The sequence below is a fragment of the Pleurotus ostreatus genome, assembly GCF_014466165.1.
Source record: "Pleurotus ostreatus strain PC9 chromosome Unknown scaffold_10, whole genome shotgun sequence".
Taxonomy (NCBI): Eukaryota; Fungi; Basidiomycota; class Agaricomycetes; order Agaricales; family Pleurotaceae; genus Pleurotus; species Pleurotus ostreatus.
This window is the reverse complement of record NW_023503165.1, coordinates 938036-956810: the sequence shown is the minus strand read 5'-3', so window position 1 is coordinate 956810 and position 18775 is coordinate 938036. Positions and strand designations below refer to the sequence as shown.

The 18775-nt window shown below is 50.0% G+C and overlaps 6 protein-coding genes across 6 annotated transcripts; 5 read left to right on the top strand and 1 right to left on the bottom strand.

Annotated features, from left to right (window-relative positions):
- Positions 1-136: 136 nt before the first annotated feature.
- Positions 137-2188, top strand: SSZ1 (Hsp70 protein that interacts with Zuo1p; the record flags this gene model as incomplete). Its single annotated transcript, XM_036771722.1, has 4 exons — positions 137-220; positions 283-363; positions 414-496; positions 544-2188. 4 exons carry the CDS (start codon positions 137-139, stop codon positions 2186-2188), a joined length of 1893 nt encoding a protein of 630 aa, XP_036626343.1.
- A 250-nt stretch (positions 2189-2438) lies between these two features.
- Positions 2439-5157, bottom strand: PC9H_002079 (uncharacterized protein; the record flags this gene model as incomplete). The annotated part of the gene is made up of 15 exons (XM_036771721.1): positions 2439-2784; positions 2848-2982; positions 3041-3129; positions 3188-3303; positions 3358-3371; positions 3428-3572; positions 3621-3830; positions 3884-3953; positions 4015-4218; positions 4274-4327; positions 4381-4506; positions 4560-4636; positions 4681-4817; positions 4879-5064; positions 5147-5157. The coding sequence occupies 15 exons, from the start codon at positions 5155-5157 to the stop codon at positions 2439-2441; spliced, it is 1920 nt and encodes a 639-aa protein (XP_036626342.1).
- A 452-nt stretch (positions 5158-5609) lies between these two features.
- PC9H_002078 (uncharacterized protein) lies at positions 5610-6736 on the top strand (the record flags this gene model as incomplete). The annotated part of the gene is made up of 6 exons (XM_036771720.1): positions 5610-5683; positions 5750-5776; positions 5829-6168; positions 6221-6492; positions 6544-6601; positions 6653-6736. 6 exons carry the CDS (start codon positions 5610-5612, stop codon positions 6734-6736), a joined length of 855 nt encoding a protein of 284 aa, XP_036626341.1.
- A 500-nt stretch (positions 6737-7236) lies between these two features.
- On the top strand, positions 7237-9496 carry PC9H_002077 (uncharacterized protein; the record flags this gene model as incomplete). The annotated part of the gene is made up of 14 exons (XM_036771719.1): positions 7237-7355; positions 7414-7427; positions 7482-7558; positions 7616-7739; positions 7796-7899; positions 7955-8005; positions 8063-8090; positions 8157-8315; positions 8377-8587; positions 8646-8656; positions 8719-8882; positions 8942-9244; positions 9294-9388; positions 9448-9496. The coding sequence occupies 14 exons, from the start codon at positions 7237-7239 to the stop codon at positions 9494-9496; spliced, it is 1509 nt and encodes a 502-aa protein (XP_036626340.1).
- A 297-nt stretch (positions 9497-9793) lies between these two features.
- PC9H_002076 (uncharacterized protein) lies at positions 9794-12020 on the top strand (the record flags this gene model as incomplete). The annotated part of the gene is made up of 14 exons (XM_036771718.1): positions 9794-9912; positions 9973-9986; positions 10044-10120; positions 10171-10294; positions 10348-10448; positions 10525-10575; positions 10634-10661; positions 10716-10874; positions 10929-11139; positions 11196-11206; positions 11258-11421; positions 11472-11774; positions 11827-11921; positions 11972-12020. The coding sequence occupies 14 exons, from the start codon at positions 9794-9796 to the stop codon at positions 12018-12020; spliced, it is 1506 nt and encodes a 501-aa protein (XP_036626339.1).
- Positions 12021-12830: 810 nt separating this feature from the next.
- On the top strand, positions 12831-16544 carry CHS2_1 (Chitin synthase, class 2; the record flags this gene model as incomplete). The annotated part of the gene is made up of 18 exons (XM_036771717.1): positions 12831-13165; positions 13219-13446; positions 13502-13839; positions 13895-13947; positions 14005-14175; positions 14229-14427; positions 14490-14839; positions 14895-14975; positions 15032-15148; positions 15202-15258; positions 15316-15377; positions 15429-15495; positions 15554-15656; positions 15715-15743; positions 15798-15899; positions 15957-16304; positions 16360-16434; positions 16491-16544. 18 exons carry the CDS (start codon positions 12831-12833, stop codon positions 16542-16544), a joined length of 2769 nt encoding a protein of 922 aa, XP_036626338.1.
- Positions 16545-18775: the final 2231 nt, after the last annotated feature.

Here is an 18775-nt window from a genome sequence, read left to right as displayed (position 1 = left end):
GGGTAGGCGGGTGCCAAGCGCTCGACAAAAGTGATCGGATGCTTGCCACGAGCGTTCGATCCAAACAAACGCCGATCGGTGATCTGATTTTTTTTGAATTCTGCCACATCCTAGAATCCGCCAAATTTTATCAAAAATGGCTGCTATTCCAAATGGTAGCGCCCCATCGACGCCTAGCGTTGTTGGGATCAACTTCGGGAACACCTACGCTTCGATAGCAGTATTCACAAAGGTCATAGCATCTGTGCTAGATGCGTGCGTTGGTACTGAAACTGGAACCAGGAAGGCCTCGCCGAATGTATCGCCAATGAGGACGGCGAACGTCAAATAGCATGCGCAGTGTCGTTTCAAGGCGAAGAAATGGTACGCAATCCAATCACTCACCATTGCTTGCCACCCACAACTATCTACAGTACATCGGCAATCAAGCTAAGCATCAACTCGTCAAGAACTCCAAGAACACGATCATAGGATTCAGAAACCTCCTTGGGAAGAAGTGAGTGTTGTTGCCCATGTTGTGTATCCTTATCGAAACCATGCTAGATTCTCTGAGATTCCCCAAAATCAACCAACGACATCGGCGCCTGTGGTGCAGCATCCGAGCATCGCTGATGAGCCTGCGTACAAGGTCGAGGTGCTCCAAGCGTCGCCTTCGCCGCTTCCGCCGAGCACAGCGACCAACACGCCCGCTGCTTCGATCGCACCGACACCGAGATCAGAGCCGATGCTCGTGGAACGTATACTGACCGTGTCAGAAGTGACGACGATCTTCATCAAGTCGCTCGTGCAATCAGCGGAGGACTTCCTTGGGACGAAAGTACAAGGGGCCGTGATCACCGTGCCATCGTGGTTCACGGACTCACAAAAGGGCGCGTTGGAATCGTGTGCTGTCGAAGCAGGTGTGAAGGTCTTGCAGCTGCTCGATGAACGGGCAGCATCGATCGCCACCACCACAACCGAGGCATGGAGCTCGAAGCTTCGTCCGGATCGGACACAGCTGCTAGTCGACCTCGGCGCGTCATCGCTATCACTGACACTCCTCTCTATCCGCGAGGGACTCGGCTACGTCCTCGCTTCATCCTCATCAACAGACGTCGGGGCCGATCAGCTAGATGACGCGCTCATAAAATTCTTTGCCGCCGATTTCACCAAAAAGACCAAAACGCCGCTCAAGGTCGCGCCTGCCACGGAGCTAGTCGACCAACGCGCCGAGGCCAAGCTGCGGCTAGCGATCGAGCACACGAAACGCACTATCAGCGCGTCTCCTGGAGCAGCCACCTGCTCTATCGAGTCCTTGAAGGAAGGCCTAGACTACACAGGCACAGTGAACCGTCTGCGCTTCGACATGCTGGCTGCGCCTATCTACACCGCCGTCTCCTCAGCAGCTCTCGATCTCCTCAAGTCCGCTGAAATCGACGCGTATGATGTCGATGAAATCGTGTACGTCGGCGGCACGTCATGTCTTCCTGGCCTGGACGAGCATTTGTGTGTCGCTGGTGGCTTTTCGGAGGACATCGACACGCCGTTCTCATTGGGCACAGTCGTTGGCGGCGGAGTGGGCGACCCCACGACGATCCTGGCTAGAGGCTGCGCGATCCAAGCTGCCGTCGTCGCCTCCATTCCTGAAGACGAGGACCACGACCTCCTGAAATCCGCGTACCAAGGCAACTCAGAATTAAACCAGATAAGCGCTACCAGCCGGACGATCGGCCTTCTGTTCCCGAATGCCTCTGAGGGCGATGCCGACAAGCTTGGAGGGACATGGATTCCTATCATCGCCAAAGAGACCCCCCTTCCCGCCCGTCGCACCGTCCAGTTCGATGTCGGGCTGACGACGGAGTCTAAGAAGGTCGCGTGCGAGGTCTGGGAGGTGACGGAAGCCATTCGCATAGAGAAGACCAAGCCCCCGAAGGTGGAGTATTCCGACGACGAGGATGCCGGCGAAGACGAGGACGACGAGGAAATTGAGGTGAAGCACAAGTCCGTTAAGAAGGAAAAGCTGCTGGGCGCATTGGAGTTCGACGCGAAATTGGGCATTCAGGCGAAGGGAAAGGGCCCCGCTGCAGGTACCTGGTCTACCACCCTCCAAACGCGGTTCATCGTGAGCATCAGCGGATCGCTGGATGTGGATGTTTCGGAGGTCGGCCCCGACGGTGCCACCGCAAGCCTCAAAGTCTCCAGTTCGTGATACAGAATGGCTTCATAGAATGGCTACGGTACTTGCTAGTAGTACCGGTGGCTTCTGTCATGACTACTAGATACCGCCGTATTGGTGTACTATCCTTGTATAATTGCTGCTTTCTATACGATCGTTGTATTCATGCAATCCGTTCCAACCCAAGGAGAGAAACCATCAATGCCCGTATAAATATTACACCAAGTACCCCATGATCGAGATCGTCCATGTCGACTACAACGTTTCCACTAACAGCAACAAATTACCAGGCCTCATCTTCGTATAACCTAAGATTGTCCAATTCGGGCTGTCGGAGCCTCAGCCCTATACCCTCTCCCTCCTCTATCTTCCATTTCTCGATTAGATCGACGATCTTGGCTAACACGCCATCTCGGTGCATCCGCTTGAACACGTCGTTCCGCTCGACGTAGTCCTGGATCTGGTTGTGGATATGTATTTTGGCGGGGCTCTCAGCATAGGTCTTCGTCGCCAGTTTGATCATCCTGTTGCTGACCGGCCGAGGGTCGCCCCGAGTGAGCATGAAGAGTATCTGCATGATAATCGTCAAATCGACGATGTATCCCATCAGGCAGCGAAGGACGGGGGCCCTATCAAGGGGAGTGAGATGGGAAACGGAGGAGAGTTGGCGGGCGTGAGATGCGAAGGCTCACGATTGCTTGTATACATCATAGACCCATTTCGCGAAAACAACGGTGGCAACGATGGGTATCACGATGGGCGCAGCAGGCCCCGAAAGCCCTCCGATGATCCCAGCGATGGTGCCAACGAGCGTGATCCCTCCAACCCTGAGCCAAAACAAAGTTATATGGCCTCTTGTTAATCTTCGAAACGTGGTAGACTCACAGTGTTTTGTTGGGATCTAGCATGTTCCGCTCTGCTAAGTCGTCTACAATCTGAGACATCAGTTCTTGAAACTTGATGGAATTCAAGTGCTACGCATCCGTATAACCAATTAGGGCGAGCGAAGATGGAGAGTGTTTGGGGACATGCCTTGTTAGGATCTTGAAAATTCCAGACGGCGATCACATCTCGGTGGATCACGTCCAAGCAGTTCTTGAGCGGGCGATTGGGAAAGTTAGCGCTGTGTCCGAGGCCCTCCCAGTACCCTGGAATGAAAATTTCAATGACTTGTGACGACGACTACGAGGGAATGACTTTACTGCGTTTACCAACTCTGGCTGAGAATCAGTGTCTGGTTTGCGAAGGCACATGAGTATGGAGCCCACTCACGCTATGGATGCGTAGATCTTGGTCTCAGAGCTCGTTCGCTGAGCTATAGCGCCGACGAGGGAGGCCTCCTCTGCGACATACTTTCGAACATCCGTGTATGTTCGATCAACGAGCTCAGCCAGTGTTTCTTCGTAGCCCTTCGACGCTATGGAGGGTGAGCCTGGGGAAACGAGCTAGAGATGACTGGACGTACTGGAGGCCTTGATGTAGGCAGGCATCTCCTTTCCGGCAACGACTGTCTTGAGCGGATCTATGCATAGCTTCTCGAAAGCCTGCAACGCATCGTCCCTCGCGAGCTGCAAGACTTCATCACTTGAAAGCCCCGCGGTCCGTGTCGAAGGAAGACGCATGCGCTTCATGGTGACTAATTTATCAAACTTGGTGAACACAACAACGACGGGCACTAATAGACACGTCAAGAGTATGCTTGGAATTCCAGCCAGCATACGGACTTACCGTGACCCAAGTGGAGGTTAATGAAGTTTTCGTCACCAATTTCGAACACTCTGCCACCTGAACAGGGTATCTCTACGCACAACCTATAAATAATGTCGACGGTTATTTCTGAAAGCGTTAACCGCGGGCACGACCAGAACTTGCCAAATCGCGTGCAGTTTATCCTTCAGCTCGGGTTTCCGCCTCCTTTCTTCGATGAAATTGGTGACTATGTTGAAATTTTGCTCTTCACCTGGCTCAAACCCCTGCGAGTCATGCACCACGAAATGCGCATTGTCCTTTGATTCAATCTCGAAGTTTATGTCATGAACACCCGGTTTCCTTTTGGATACACTCTTTAAAATAGATTAACTGTGCAGAACAGAAGGACATCGGAAAAGATGGACGCACAGCTGCTGTGACACCGAAGGCGTTGTTGATCAGAGATGATTTCCCAACACCGGTCTGATGCTGATCTTAGAGGGAGACGGACAAGCACATACTGACGTCAGTCGTACCTTTCCGATGACAAGTACGCGAAACCTCGGACAGACGCGAGTTATGTCGTCTATTGTCGAAGGGAGGTAGCTCTCCGATGTTGCAGGTGAAGCAGAAGCACTGCTCCCAGAAGAAGGGTCCCTCAACTGCAGGGGTCAGATCATGTATCATCATCATCCCACACTCATGCAGCGCGTACCATCGGTTCAGCCTTCGGCAGGGAGTATTCTATACTGATCTCGAACTTCGACGCGTCCGAATTTCGCCAAACTTCACCTAGTCAAAAGCAGAAACGAGGAATTGTCACAAATCCCACTCACCGCCGCCGCCACCGTCAGCAGACTCCTGGAGTATAACGTTGACGGGGATTGTCAACGTGACGGTTTTAGTGCCCATAATGGATAATGATCTATCAGAGGAGACTTTGATTGTAAGCTTCGACTCGGAGCAAATCTCCCTGTAAATCAAGTAAGTGGCGAATGCATTGGAAATTCGATGTCGGTGATCAATCAACTCACATCCCCCCATGCCATATCCATATCCCCTTCACGTCGGTAGCGTGTTTGAGGACTGGTAACCTCGGCAGCCCATCAAGCTGAACCTCTGGCGGTCTAATTGTCTTCTGCGACTTGTAGAAGGTAATGCTAATGCCTGAAATAAATACAGCTTTAGCCTCTCTGCCTCCATTGGGGAAGTATTCCGGACTCTGGGCTACCTGTAAGACGTACGACCCTGATCAGACACGTTGTCAGCGACCACATCCTCAGACAGTGCGAGTAATCTCACCTCGTAGCCATCGTTCTCTCCGGAGAAAGTTGCTCTTAGACTCAATGTTGGCTCGGAAAAGGCAGCGCTTTCACGGAAGCTGCGAAGCGCTCATAACTGCTACACTGCCCGTAATGGAATATTCGGACCTCAACCCGTTGTCAATCTGTCTAACGGAAGCAATAATAGCCATTCGGAATCGGGGAGGAATTCAACAGAATTCAACCCACCGAAGTCAAGATCGGCACCCCGCGTTGATATAGACAAGTTGCAGAAGGCATCCAGCTCAGAGCTCTCCTTGAGGCTTCATTACTTCGGAGAGATACTGTTAGGACTTGACTGAGATCAGTGAGATGTGCCAGACCCTGACTGCACGTGAACAAGCCCGGCGGTAAGGTAGCCGGTGGAGGGCCACCGAGGCCGTACTGTACTTATTTATTTAATACGATCCCCATTCATATGAACTTCAACCTACACACAAATCATGGCTGAATTCTCCACGAAATGGGTGAAAGTGAGCGAACCTGCCCCACACGTATTACTAGTCGAGCTCGCTAGGTAAGTAAATCATTGGCTATGGAATCAGAGTTAGAGAAACACGGACTAAATCACTTTTTGCTTCAGACCGCCTGTCAACGCGTTCAACACAGAGTGCGTTACCAGTTCAACATTCTAGCTAATTTTGGCTCACTGCACGCATCAGCTTCTGGCAACAATATGCCCATGTATTTGACCAAATCTCGGAGCACGGCTCTGATGTTCGGGCAGTCGTGCTATCCTCTGCGAATCCAAAGCTATTCACTGCTGGGCTGGATTTGCATGCAACATCAACCCTCACCGTTGATGATACAACCGATCCAGCGAGGCGCGCTCTCGACCTCAGGAAGCATATCCTGGAATTCCAACGCGCTATAGGGGCGCCCGAACGTTGCCCGGTTCCCGTGATTGCAGCTGTGCACGGCCTTGTTCTTGGACTAGGAATCGATATTCTAGGATATTGCGACGTTCGTTTCGCCGCGTCCAATGCTTCTTTCAGCATCAAGGTGCGTGATTTTGGTAATTTCTACTGTGAATGGATTGATGACCACATTGCAGGAGGTCGATGTCGGGCTCGCCGCTGATATTGGAACGCTGTCTACCATTCCGAAAGTGACGGGGAATCAGTCACTTGTTCGAGAACTCGCGTTCTCTGCTCGAAATTTCTCCGCTCTAGAGGCAGAAAAACTCGGGCTGCTTTCCAGAATTGTTGATGGAAGTAAGGATGAAGTAGTTTCGGCGGCATTAGAGTTGGCAAAAGTGATCGCTGCGAAGAGTCCCTATGCTGTTGCTGCGACTAAGCAACTCCTCCTACACTCTAGGGACCATTCGTACGTGAAGATAAGACACCAGATAATGGGACTTCGCTGATTCATCTGTAGGGTCGCCGAGAGTCTTGAGTATACTGCAACATGGAACTCGGCCGGGTTGCAAGCTAAAGTATTTTCCCTTGCTCTCACATATACCGGTCTTTTCTGACGTAGATATTAGGACACAATGGCCAGTATAATCGCAGTTAGGTCAAAGAAGCCGGCGCAGTATGAGCCATTGCGAAAGATCATCTCGAAACTTTGAGCTTCCCGTCTCGTAGAACCGAGGGGTGAACTCTTCCTTCTCTGTAAAGATCTTATCAGCTGAAACCCCGTGTAATCAACGTATCTCCATAGGATGATAATTTTGTTCAGGCCACCCAATGTGAGAGGTCGTCGTAAGGAAGAAGTGTTAGCGAGGATAACTTCCATTCTCACCACCACCGCCACCCTCCGCTCTTCTTGATTTTCATCATTGTGCCTTCGGAAGCAGACGCTGAGTCACTTGCCAGTAATCATGTCGCCCACCTGCTCTGTTGTTCCATCATTGCAGACCTAATTCATCCCCATCCAAGGTATCTTACACATTGATCTCGCCTACTTTTGTTCCCCGTGATGATCCAACCCGGTTACATAGGTCCCTCCCACCGGGCAACGCCCCCACGCAGCCATATGCACTCCCACAGAGCTTCCACCAAATATATATATAAGACCATCAGATCATCAAGGATTAGCACCTGTTCACGTCCACATTCGAGACTCGCAATGCCAGAGACCTTCACTTATCAATTCGATACCCCAGCCTTCAAGGGGGCATCGACCATCAATACCGGCTTGTTCATTGGTGGTAAATGGGTAGACTCTGTTGATGGGGATTTCATTGAGTACGTTTTGTTGTCGCCGGCCCTTTCAAATGACTTAACCTCGATTATGGACACACAGTATCGTCAATCCCGGTGAGTTGTCCTTCGTATTGGTTGATAGCGCCCACGCTCATCCCGCCTCTACAGCCACGGGTACACGCATCACGAAAGTGGTAGCCGCGAGCGCGAAAGATATCGATATTGCCGTTGACACCGCGAAGCAGGTTCGATAAAGGCTTGTTTTGTTCGTGACAATTCTCTGGCCCTAATCCTGATCGTAGGCATATAAAACCGCCTGGGGAATGAGAGTACCCGGGAAAACCAGAGGGCGCATCATTAACAAGTTGGCCGACTTAATTGAGAAATATGCAGACGAGATGGCTGCCTTGGAGTCACTCAACACCGGTAATGAATCTTTCTATTAGTGTTGATTCCAACACAACAATACTAACGTTGCGTAGGAAAGATCTTCAACAATTCGAGGCGAGGGGACATCAACAGTGCCATTGAAGTATTCCGCTACTACGCTGGATGGGCGGACAAAATCCACGGGAAAGTAATTGAGGTACGGAACTTTCGATTGGTTGTAGTTCTCTTCTGATCCGACTTATCATGGATAGACTCACGAACATGCCTTGGCGTACACCCGCCACGAACCTTATGGCGTCTGTGTAGGCCAATCCAATTGTTCCCATTCATCTGGCCGCGTAACCTATTTTTCTCCTTAGGGTCAAATCATCCCTTGGAACTTCCCATGTACGTCATTCATTTGAGTCTACGCACATATCATCTTTGTGAGCATTACTGATCATCCGTATATAGTCAGCATGCTCTCATGGAAAGTCGCTCCGGCGCTGGCCACCGGTAACGTTGTAGTCCTCAAGCCGTCGGAAATCACACCGTTTACCGCCTTGAGGTTCGCTGATATGCTCAATGAAGCTGGCGTTCCTCCCGGTGTGGTCAATATCGTAACTGGTCTTGGTAAGTTGCTGCTATGAGTCGGCGCCACCAGTCATGTGTCCTTACCAATGGGTGTATGTAGGTCCCATCGCGGGCCAAGCCATCAGTGAGCATCAGAAGGTGGACAAGGTAGCCTTCACGGGATCCACCCTCGTGGGCAGGAAGATCATGGAAGCCGCTGCTCGATCTAACCTGAAGGCCATTTCTCTTGAGCTCGGCGGAAAGAGCCCAAACATCATCTTTGACGATGCTGACCTAGAACAAACTGTCAAATGGACTGCATTCGGTATTTTGTACGTCTTTCTACTTTGGTGAAGTTAATTTCAAACTTACGCGTGTCCATTTTTCTAGTTCGAATATGGGTAAATAACCGCCTGCCGTGTGCTGTCGTCGTTGCTGGCTGACTTAGGGTGCGCTGATTCAGGTCAAGTGTGCGCTGCTGGATCACGCGTGTTTGTCCAAGAGGGGATTTACCCGAAATTCATTGAGGCATTCACGAAGGCTGCTCAAGGTCTCGGAACTGCCATCGGGGACCCATTCGCAAAGGAAAGTAAGCACGGGCCCCAGGTGTCCAAGACGCAGTTTGATGTAAGTTCTTTCAATCCGAGTGTCCCTCCGTCGGGGATTCCCTAATATTGATCTCTCAGCGAGTCATGGGGTATATCGAGTCCGGTAAAGAGGCTGGCGCAAATGTTGCTATCGGCGGCCACAAACACGGGAATAACGGGTATTTCATCGAGCCTACCATCTTCACTGATTGCCGACCCGACATGAAGATCGTACAAGAGGAGATCTTCGGTCCCGTAGCCGCTGTCATCAAGTTCAAGACTGAAGAAGAGGTGATACACATGGCCAATGACTCGATTTATGGACTTGCTTGCGCTGTCTTCACGGAGAACGGAAGCAGGGCGCTTCGCGTCATTCACGCACTCGAGGCTGGCACTGGATTTGTGAGCCTCCCTCTATATTCCCCAACACCTAATTCTCAAGCATTGCCAGGTCAACTGCTATAATACTGTGGGACCAAGTGTACCCTTTGGCGGATACAAGCAGTCAGGAATCGGGCGAGATCTGGGGCAATATGCCTTAGACACGTATGTTCCCGACTTCATACTAAATTTGTGGCGCTAACGGTGTATGTCACTGAACATAGGTATACGCAAGTGAAGTCTGTCCAAGTCAACATTGGGCAAAAGCTCTAGGGCTAGTCTGTCGCCCAAATAATGTAACATTAGTCTCAGAGTCCACAATCAATCGCACTGTTTCGTACTGTCGCTTACTTCTTGGAACCGTTGCCAGTCAAGCTAAAAGTGCCTTAGTGTCACCTGGTGCCATCGTGATGAGTAAGTAGTCAGTTGATGCGCCGTGGCTGATGCGCTCTCTTGGCGCCGGCAATGATAGTCCTTTTGCCCCGACTCTGAGATTTACGTAAAAGCGGGGTAGGTACTTACATATCTAGGAGTCGTTGTGGGGTAATTTGTCTCTTATCGCGATCTACTATGCCCGGAACTTTCACTCAGGAGCTTGACACACCATCATACAAAGGGACTGTCTCCCTCTCCACTGGCTTGTTCATCAATGGCCAATTTGTCGATCCCATAGAAGGGGCGACCATCGAGTAAGCGAGCATCTTATTTGAAGACGCAGTCAGGATCTCATTGATTCCGGTACGACTTAGTGTTGTAAATCCCAGTAGGTGAAGTTCACTTGGTGGTGATTCCCTACTTAACGAATGTCCGACACCGCTAGGTAATGGGAGTATCGTAACTTCGGTCGCGGAAGGAACCTCAAAGGATGTCGATCTCGCTGTACAGGCCGCCAAGAACGTCGGTCACTCTTCCATTCACAAATTAACATTCTCTTGATGGACGTCTAGGCGTATAAAACGTCTTGGGGCCTTAAGGTCCCAGGGAAAACTCGTGGCCTCATCCTGGGCAAGTTGGCAGATTTGATTGAGGCCAATGCAGACGAATTTGCCGCCTTGGAGTCTTTAAACGTTGGTACGTCCGTCCATATGCTCATCATTTGCCAGCATGTTCATGTGTATCATCAGGAAAGTTGTATAGGTACGCTCAAAGGGATGTCGCGAGCGTTGTACGCGCATTCCAGTACTTTGCTGGTTGGGCAGACAAGATTCATGGCAAGACGATTGAGGTACGTGATTGATTGTGAATGGTTGTCTGTCATTTTGTGCCGTTCATGCGGACTTGCTGACTTTGCTACTGTAAAGACGGATGAAAATAGGATGGCCTATACGCGCCATGAGCCCTTTGGTGTCTGCGTATGACTCTAAGCCTTCTCTCTTGCGTTTCCATAATGACGCCAATCCCATTATCTAGGGCCAGATCATCCCCTGGAACTTCCCCTGTACATAATCATCTCTTAGGGGGCGGCGAGGCAATACTGACGCTCGTACTCCAGTCGTCATGTTAGCTTGGAAGATTGCTCCGGCGCTGGCCACAGGGAATACCGTTGTCCTGAAGCCCTCAGAAGTGACACCTCTGACAGCGCTGAAGTTCGCGGGCCTTTTGAATGAGGCAGGCGTACCCCCTGGCGTCGTGAACATTGTTGTGGGATATGGTAACCCGTCCAATCACATCACTAATGCAATGTTCGCTAATCATCGACTTCAAGGTCATACCGTCGGCCAGGCGATTAGCGAGCACCCGCAGATCGCTAAGGTTGCATTCACTGGCTCTACGCTCGTTGGCAGGAAGATATTGGAAGCCTCATCGAGAACAAACTTGAAGGTGGTCACCTTGGAGCTGGGAGGCAAGAGCCCCAACATCATATTTGACGACGCAGACTTGGAGCAAGCAGTCAAGTGGGCTGCAATGGGTATCTTGTAAGCCGTCACCTAGGCTGTCATCACTTTCAACATTGACGGGATGTGACTAACAGCTATAACATGGGTATTGCTCGTTCCCCTCAGTATTTAAGTGTTGATTGACGTGCTCTTTCAGGTCAAGTTTGCGCTGCAGGGTCTCGCATCTTTGTGCAAGAGGGCATTTACCCGAAGTTCATTGAAGCATTCACTCAGGCGGCAAAAGGGATTTCGAGCAACGCCGGAGACCCCTTTGATAACAAGACCCAGCATGGCCCGCAAGTGTCTCAAACGCAGTTCGACGTATGATAGTCCTTTTCATTCCTACATCGTTACTAATTGAGGAGAGGTAGCGCGTCATGGGTTACATCGAGTCTGGGAAGAAAGACGGGGCCTGTGTTGTCACTGGCGGTTCCAAGATCAACAGCGAAGGCTTCTTCATCGAGCCAACAGTATTCACCGATTGCGACAAAGATATGAAGATTGTTCGCGAAGAGATCTTTGGGCCGGTGGCCGTGGTTATCAAGTTCAAGGACGAGGCCGAGGTCATAGAGATGGCCAACGACACAGTCTATGGCTTAGCCTGCGCGGTATTCACAGAGAACGGTAGCCGTGCTTTGCGAGTAGCTCATGCACTTGAAGCGGGTACTGCTTGGGTAAGCAAAGATGGATAAGTTGGCACACTCGCATACTAACCCGGGAGGGTAGGTTAATTGTTTCGGCGGGGGTGATATCTCTATCCCATTCGGTGGTTACAAACAGTCTGGAATTGGTCGCGAGCTAGGCGAATATGCCTTGTCAACGTAAGATTCTTTTCAGAGTACCAGGGGTTGTACTGAATTATTCCCGTTAGATATACCCAGGTCAAAGCCGTTCAAGTCAATCTTGGTGTTCGGCTTTAAATAAATGTGGAAAAGATATTGTATTTTTAGTATGGGACAAGCGGCGTTGTCCTCCACCGTGTCCAGATAGTTTCTCCTATAAAGTTTCTCCTGATAACACGTGACTTACTGCCCATTTCGAAATCAGGACCTAGTCCATCCATCTTTCCCTTCTTGCGTCTCCTCCATAACTTGTAAGTCTAATAAAGACCTAGCGAGCAACTCCGGCAGGCGCCAAGATGCTCTACGCCGCGAGATGCGGGTTGAAGCGATCTGGAAACAAACACCACACAAGTATCCCGCATGAGACGTGTATCACATTTCACTCATACCACTCTGTCGCATACTCAATGCCAAGGTCACAAGTGCCCCTTCTCTCGGACTCAGACACTCAGAAGTCCGTGTCTCTTCTAGCGGGGCGGCCACTGTCACAGCCAGTCTCCGATACGCATCGGCAACGTTCGGCTGACTCCCGCAGCACTGGATGCCGCTCATATAATTCGCAGTTAAGCACTGGTTGGATCAAGAATACTCAGCGCCTTCGTTTTTCTTACTCCACTATTATCAAAGTTATCCTATTCTCCAAATAGACATGCCCATCAACCAGTCAAACACTGATATCACTCATGGATCGGAGATGTTACGCAGTTCGCCCACCGTTTCAAGGGTCTTCTGTTACCGAACAGAAGCGCGGTCTAGGGCAGCGCCTCATTTAAACAGCACGGCGCAGCGCCCATAGCTACAGTGACTCTGGTAGTTTCCCCCGGAGGTTTCTGGCTTTACCTTTCATCCTCTCTTATAATCCTCCTTTTCCCGGGTTTTCTCTTCACAATGTCCAACACTCCTCCGACGCCAAGATTCGACGCTCCACGACCCGGTACTCCTCTGGCTCTGATGCCATCCCAAGGTCGCAGTGGCTCGCTAAGTTCAACACCTGAGCCCAGTGTCTATGGCGGTGATGACCCCTTCGGGGACTCGCGCTCTCAGAATCCTCATATCCAGTTTGTTGAGCCTTCCATAGGCGCGCGGAGTACCAGCGAGTTTGGTGTAAGTTCGGTAACATTGCCCTACGATACCGAGGGCAAGGAAAGCCACTATGACGAAGAAGCCGAGAGGATGCCACTCACTGCCGGTCAGGAATTCGCTGGGGGATTCTATCCTCCTGGGTGAGCAGACTATAGTACTAGCATCCTCGTCAAAGAAGCTTACAACTTACCAGCGATGTGGATAAACTGGGCCTTCCATACCCAGGGACGATTGGCCGACCAGCTTCATCGTACTCGATGGGCGTGGAGAGTGCATGGCGCCGGCGCCAGACAATCAAACGCGGAGTAACACGAAGGGTCAAGCTTACGAACGGCAATTTCATAGCAGAATACGCTGTGCCAACGCCAATCTACAATGCGATCGAAGGAAAGTACAGGCAGACCAACACCACGGAATTCTCGTACGTCTTTCTGTGCTCATGGACTGTTCGACTAACAACGTCCTATCTCATACAGGCATATGCGGTACACTGCTGCGACATGTGATCCTGATGAATTTACGACAGAGAACGGGTGGTCTCTTAGGACCAAAAATTACGGTCGCCAGACCGAGATCCTCATCGCAGTCACCTCCTACAACGAGGATAAAACCCTCTACGCCCGCACGTTGCACGGTGTCATGCTTAACATCCGTGACATATGCAAAACTAAGCAGTCGAAATTCTGGCGCCGTACGGCTGAGGAAGGCAACCCTGGATGGCAACGAATAACGGTCGCGCTGATTGTTGATGGGTTAGACTCGATGGACAAGAGTGTTTTGGATATTCTAGCAACCGTGGGCGTGTATCAAGATGGTATGTGCATCATATCTCCGACATCATAGCCACATCCAACTCTGACTCGTATCAGGTGTGATGAAGAAGGACGTGGACGGCAAGGACACAGTCGCCCATATTTTTGAGGTATAGACTAAAAGATAACTCGATATCAATTACTGACAGTACAATCAATCCATCTAGTATACTACACAGCTTTCTGTCGACGCCAAACCACAACTGGTTCTACCGACAGAGGGAAACGATGCGCTGAACTTAGTCCCAGTTCAGATTATCTTTGTTCTCAAGGCCAAGAATCAGAAGAAAATCAACTCTCACAGATGGTTGTTTAACGCCATCGGGAGGATGCTTGAGGCAAGTCGACTGAGGTCTCCGGGGTATAATGCGCGCTAATGTTTTCTGGTTAGCCGGAGACGTGTGTACTGATCGATGCTGGGACAAAGCCAGGCCATAAATCAATCTACTACCTATGGGAGGCGTTCTACAACGACAGGAACCTGGGCGGATGCTGCGGCGAAATCCACGCGATGATCAAAGGAGGGAAGAAGCTTCTCAACCCTCTAGTCGCGGCGCAGAACTTCGAATACAAGATGTCTAACATCTTGGGTGAGCACAGTCAACTGTTCCGTTTTCGGAATCCATATTAAATACTATCCCTGAACCCCTAGACAAGCCCCTAGAAAGCAGTTTTGGTTACGTCTCCGTCCTTCCAGGTGCCTTCTCTGCGTACCGATATCGCGCAATTCTCGGCAAACCTCTTGAGCAATACTTTCACGGCGACCATTCTCTCGCAGATCGCCTGGGTGCGAAAGGCATTCACGGAATGAGTATCTTCACGAAGAACATGTTCTTGGCGGAGGACAGAATTCTTTGCTTCGAGCTCGTCGCGAAGGCCGGGGATAAATGGACGTTGACATATGTCAAACCCAGCAAAGCGGAGACGGACGTACCCGAAACCGCAGCAGAACTGATCGGTCAGCGGAGGAGATGGCTGAATGGGTCGTTTGCCGCTTCGGTGGTGAGTAGTGTTTCTTTCTGCATGGATGGGAATGCGATCCTTATGTGGCTCGTAGTATGCACTGGTCAATTTCTTCAAGATCTACAAGTCTGGTCATGGGATCATCCGCTTATTCTTCCTCCATCTTCAAGCCTTAGTGCGTTATCCCAACTCCTTCCGACACAGTCGGCTGACTATCTATTTCGTATCTAGTACAACTCCTTCTCGCTGTTCTTCACCTGGTTTGCGCTCGCCAATCTATGGTTGACGTTCAGTATCATCATCGATTTGCTACCGTCACAAGGAGTGGTCATCATCAGCCGCGCATTCGTACGTCTTGCACATCATCAGATGTCAACTGGACTGACTTCGGTTCTCTACAGGCACATTGGTTCAACCTTGCGCTACAATGGCTTTATCTGATTTTCCTGGCTCTCCAGGTGACTACCCTCCTTTTCCCCATGGTTTTGCGCGCATCCCTAACACCATCGCTTTAGTTTGTTCTTGCATTAGGCAATCGTCCGAAGGGTGAAAGGATGGCGTATACCATCACACTTGTGTATGTTCTCATGCCCCACGATGGCTGAGCTAGCGCTTATCGTTCCTCCAGCGTATACGCCGTGTTATCGCTGTACCTTCTAATTTGCTCATTCTGGCTCACCGCTCTGGCTTTCAAAGTTGGTCCTATTCATTGCCTCCACGCAGAATAGTCCCTAACCCACCTCGAACGCTCAGCAAATCCCTTCGCTACTCAATGGGAAGACGTCGTCTGAGGTCATTTCACAGTTCTTTGCTCCTCCGATAGGACCGCTCGTTGCTGCTATCATATCAACATTCGGTAAGTACATATGCGAACCATTAGTTCACTTCCTTGTTCATGATTTTCTATTCTCCAGGTGTTTACTTCATCGCTTCCTTCTTATTTGTACGTGCATGAGCTTGGGGTGTTTTCTCATTTACTAACGTCTCCGTTATGTAGGGCGATCCCTGGCATATGTTCTCAAGTTTCCTGCAATACCTCCTTTTAGCCCCTTCTTTCATCAACGTCCTCAATGTGTACGCCTTCTGCAATCTTCACGACGTAAGCCCGCACCCTTGTTGTATAGCTTGCTGCCGAACTTACATTCCATCTTATCAGGTCTCTTGGGGAACGAAAGGCAGTGACAAAGCGGATGCCCTTCCATCAGTCTCGTCTAAGAAAGGCCCGGAAGCTCCCGAAGTAGAGGATGTAACGAAAGTACAGGAAGATGTTGATGCCGCCTTCAAAGAAACTGTTTCCCGGGCGCTCACTAGGGTCAACGAAGTCGAGGTTCGGGAAAAGCCCACAATGGACGACGAGAATAAGACGTTCCGAACAAGACTCGTAGCATTCTGGATGATCACAAATGGAGCCCTTGTCATCTTCGTCCAGAACATCAATGGCTGGCTTGATATCGAAGACCCCAACATCACGAAGGAGCAAATTGAAGACTTCCAGAAGGGCGTCGTGAGCATCCCGAGCCTTCTACCTTGCCGAGACGGATTCTAACAATCTGCCCTAGGGATCAAAAACCAACAGCTACTTTGCGTTCATCTTGTACTCGACGTTCGCCCTTGCCATGATTCGCTTCTGCGGTGTAAGTCGTTTCCATGGGCATCCCGATGTATCGGACTCATGTCGTTGTATCCACAGTGCCTATTCTACTGGACCAAGAGAAATCTGTTCAGATGTTGTCGAAGAAATTGAGACCCCGCATCGAGTATATACCCATCTATTGTACACTCTCCACCTACTTCTCCACGTATTGAACTGTTGTCTATAAGCTTGTAATTCGTTTATTATACACGGGTGGCTATGTATTATACGCTCTTGTATAGGACAGTTGTTGATTATGATACATTCCAAAATAGAGTCCATGATTTCCTCAACGCTTGACGCGCGCTGATTGCTCACAAATTATTCCTGGGTATGCCAGCTTTCCCCAGGGTCGTAGAATCTACTGGGTGAAGGGGTCCATCGCCTGACGGCTTCCGCAGGGGGTTGAATAGAAACGAATGACATTGAATCGACAGTCTTGGTCTCCTTTTCACAATGAAAAGGCAGTCTTGTTTGCTTGCGCGAGAATTGCAGTGTAGATATGGGTGATGCCTGCTCTCGTCTGTTAATCCAAGTTCGGATTATAATCATGGTCGGCGCGATCCCCTGAACTACGTTAGGACTGTATTGTCGTGAAGGAAGGAATTACCTACAACTGCCTGAGAGGTAATCGCATAGGCGATAGCCTTGCAGTGGGATCAGGATATAGCCGTACTGGAAAAGCTGCGAGTACCTACGAAAGCAGGGCCTGCGTCCGGCAATTTCATGGCCTTTGTCGAGACCGGGTTCTCGCCCCCAATTGCCAGACTGAGGGCCAGAGCAAGTAGACAAAGGGAGTATATGGCTCCAGACTCAACACTAGGAATCATTCAACGACACGCTCGCCTGGCTTGTGTAGATTGAACATACACAGTATAAATTACTTGTTTCAATGAGGGAGGGCCCATTGTTGTGAATCCGCTTGTTTGGTGGTACATGAGCCATATACGCTTGGCTGATGCTGGGATGAATAAACGGTTCCTAGATGAGAGTGTTGGTGACTGACCACAAAGGGATGTGACAATAATCTGCGTGACCATTGCAACTATGAAATATACCATAGACAGCGGGAAGACAAAACCGCAGACTAGAGCAGGATGAGGCCCGCGTCGTTAGTGTTTCGTTGGCAGGCAATGAAGGGAAACTCACTGGCAGATGCTAGGAAAAGGATGCAGAAGGAACACGTGGCCCATCTTGAATTGAAGATCATACAACCTTGATAGACCTAGGTACGGAAGTAAGCGGCTGCTACTGATCACGGGTGGTTATCCTAGACCATTAGACCATTGGCAAGGGCACTGGATAGCATGAGCGAGCAGCGTTTGTTCAGATGGAAGTGACGTACTTGTTGGTCGTATGCAAGATTGCCACCGGTATATCAACTCTCTCGCTTACATCACCGGTTGATGTGAGGAGGATTAGCTTCCAAATGTCTATTCCGGCTCGGACGGTTGAAAGTGTGAACATGGCAACTATAAGGGGGACGAAGTATAGTCTTATACGCCGATGACGGGCGATATATATGGTGGCACTGAACAGAACAATGAATATACCTTGTCAAAATCTGTCATGATGTGCCCAGGTATCGAGGATAGGGTAGAGTTGCTGACCGTAAAACATTGTTTCTAGCTTGACGTAGAATTAGCGAAGTAGTTATCTGAGAAGGAAGACCAGAACTTACAGCTAGTGCAACTACCGATGCTTGGGAACATTTGACCCCATGAACATTCGGAGCAAGGACATGGGTGGAATTTCGGGTCGACATACATTGAACGAAGATGCCTACAACGCACGATAATTGCCGGGGCCCTCTTTATATCTTCTGTGTAAGCGTGAGTGCAGAAGGCCATCTGTATATTCGCTTGCAGTTGCCCCAGCAGTTACGATACTGCAAGCATACCTGTTATTAGAAGTCTTCCTCAACGGTCCGCTTTGCTGTAGATATACGGCTCCAAAGTGGAGTATTGCAGGATCGTCCATTACAATTTAGCTCTTCTGAAGCTCTGTGCTGTAGAGCTTATACAGCCTCCAAGTAGCACGAAGTAAAGTTTCTAGATAAGGCTGTTGATTCCAATGCTTCTCGTGTACTTGACCTCCGCCTATCTTCCTGTCATTATTCCAAGTACAATATATCCAGACTTGGTTTGCCGTTAGGATCCTGGAGGACTCGTACTAGGTTTGCTGTAAACATGCTTCTGACATGCTTCGAAGTTCAAAGACGGGATCGTGGGAGCATCTCGGCCCCTAGATCTTACTTTCAGCACTTGAGCTTGATCACGCTACTAGTCTCAATAAAAGAGACCCTGTTCTCGTCCTCGTCCATGCTCTTCTCCCAGTATACG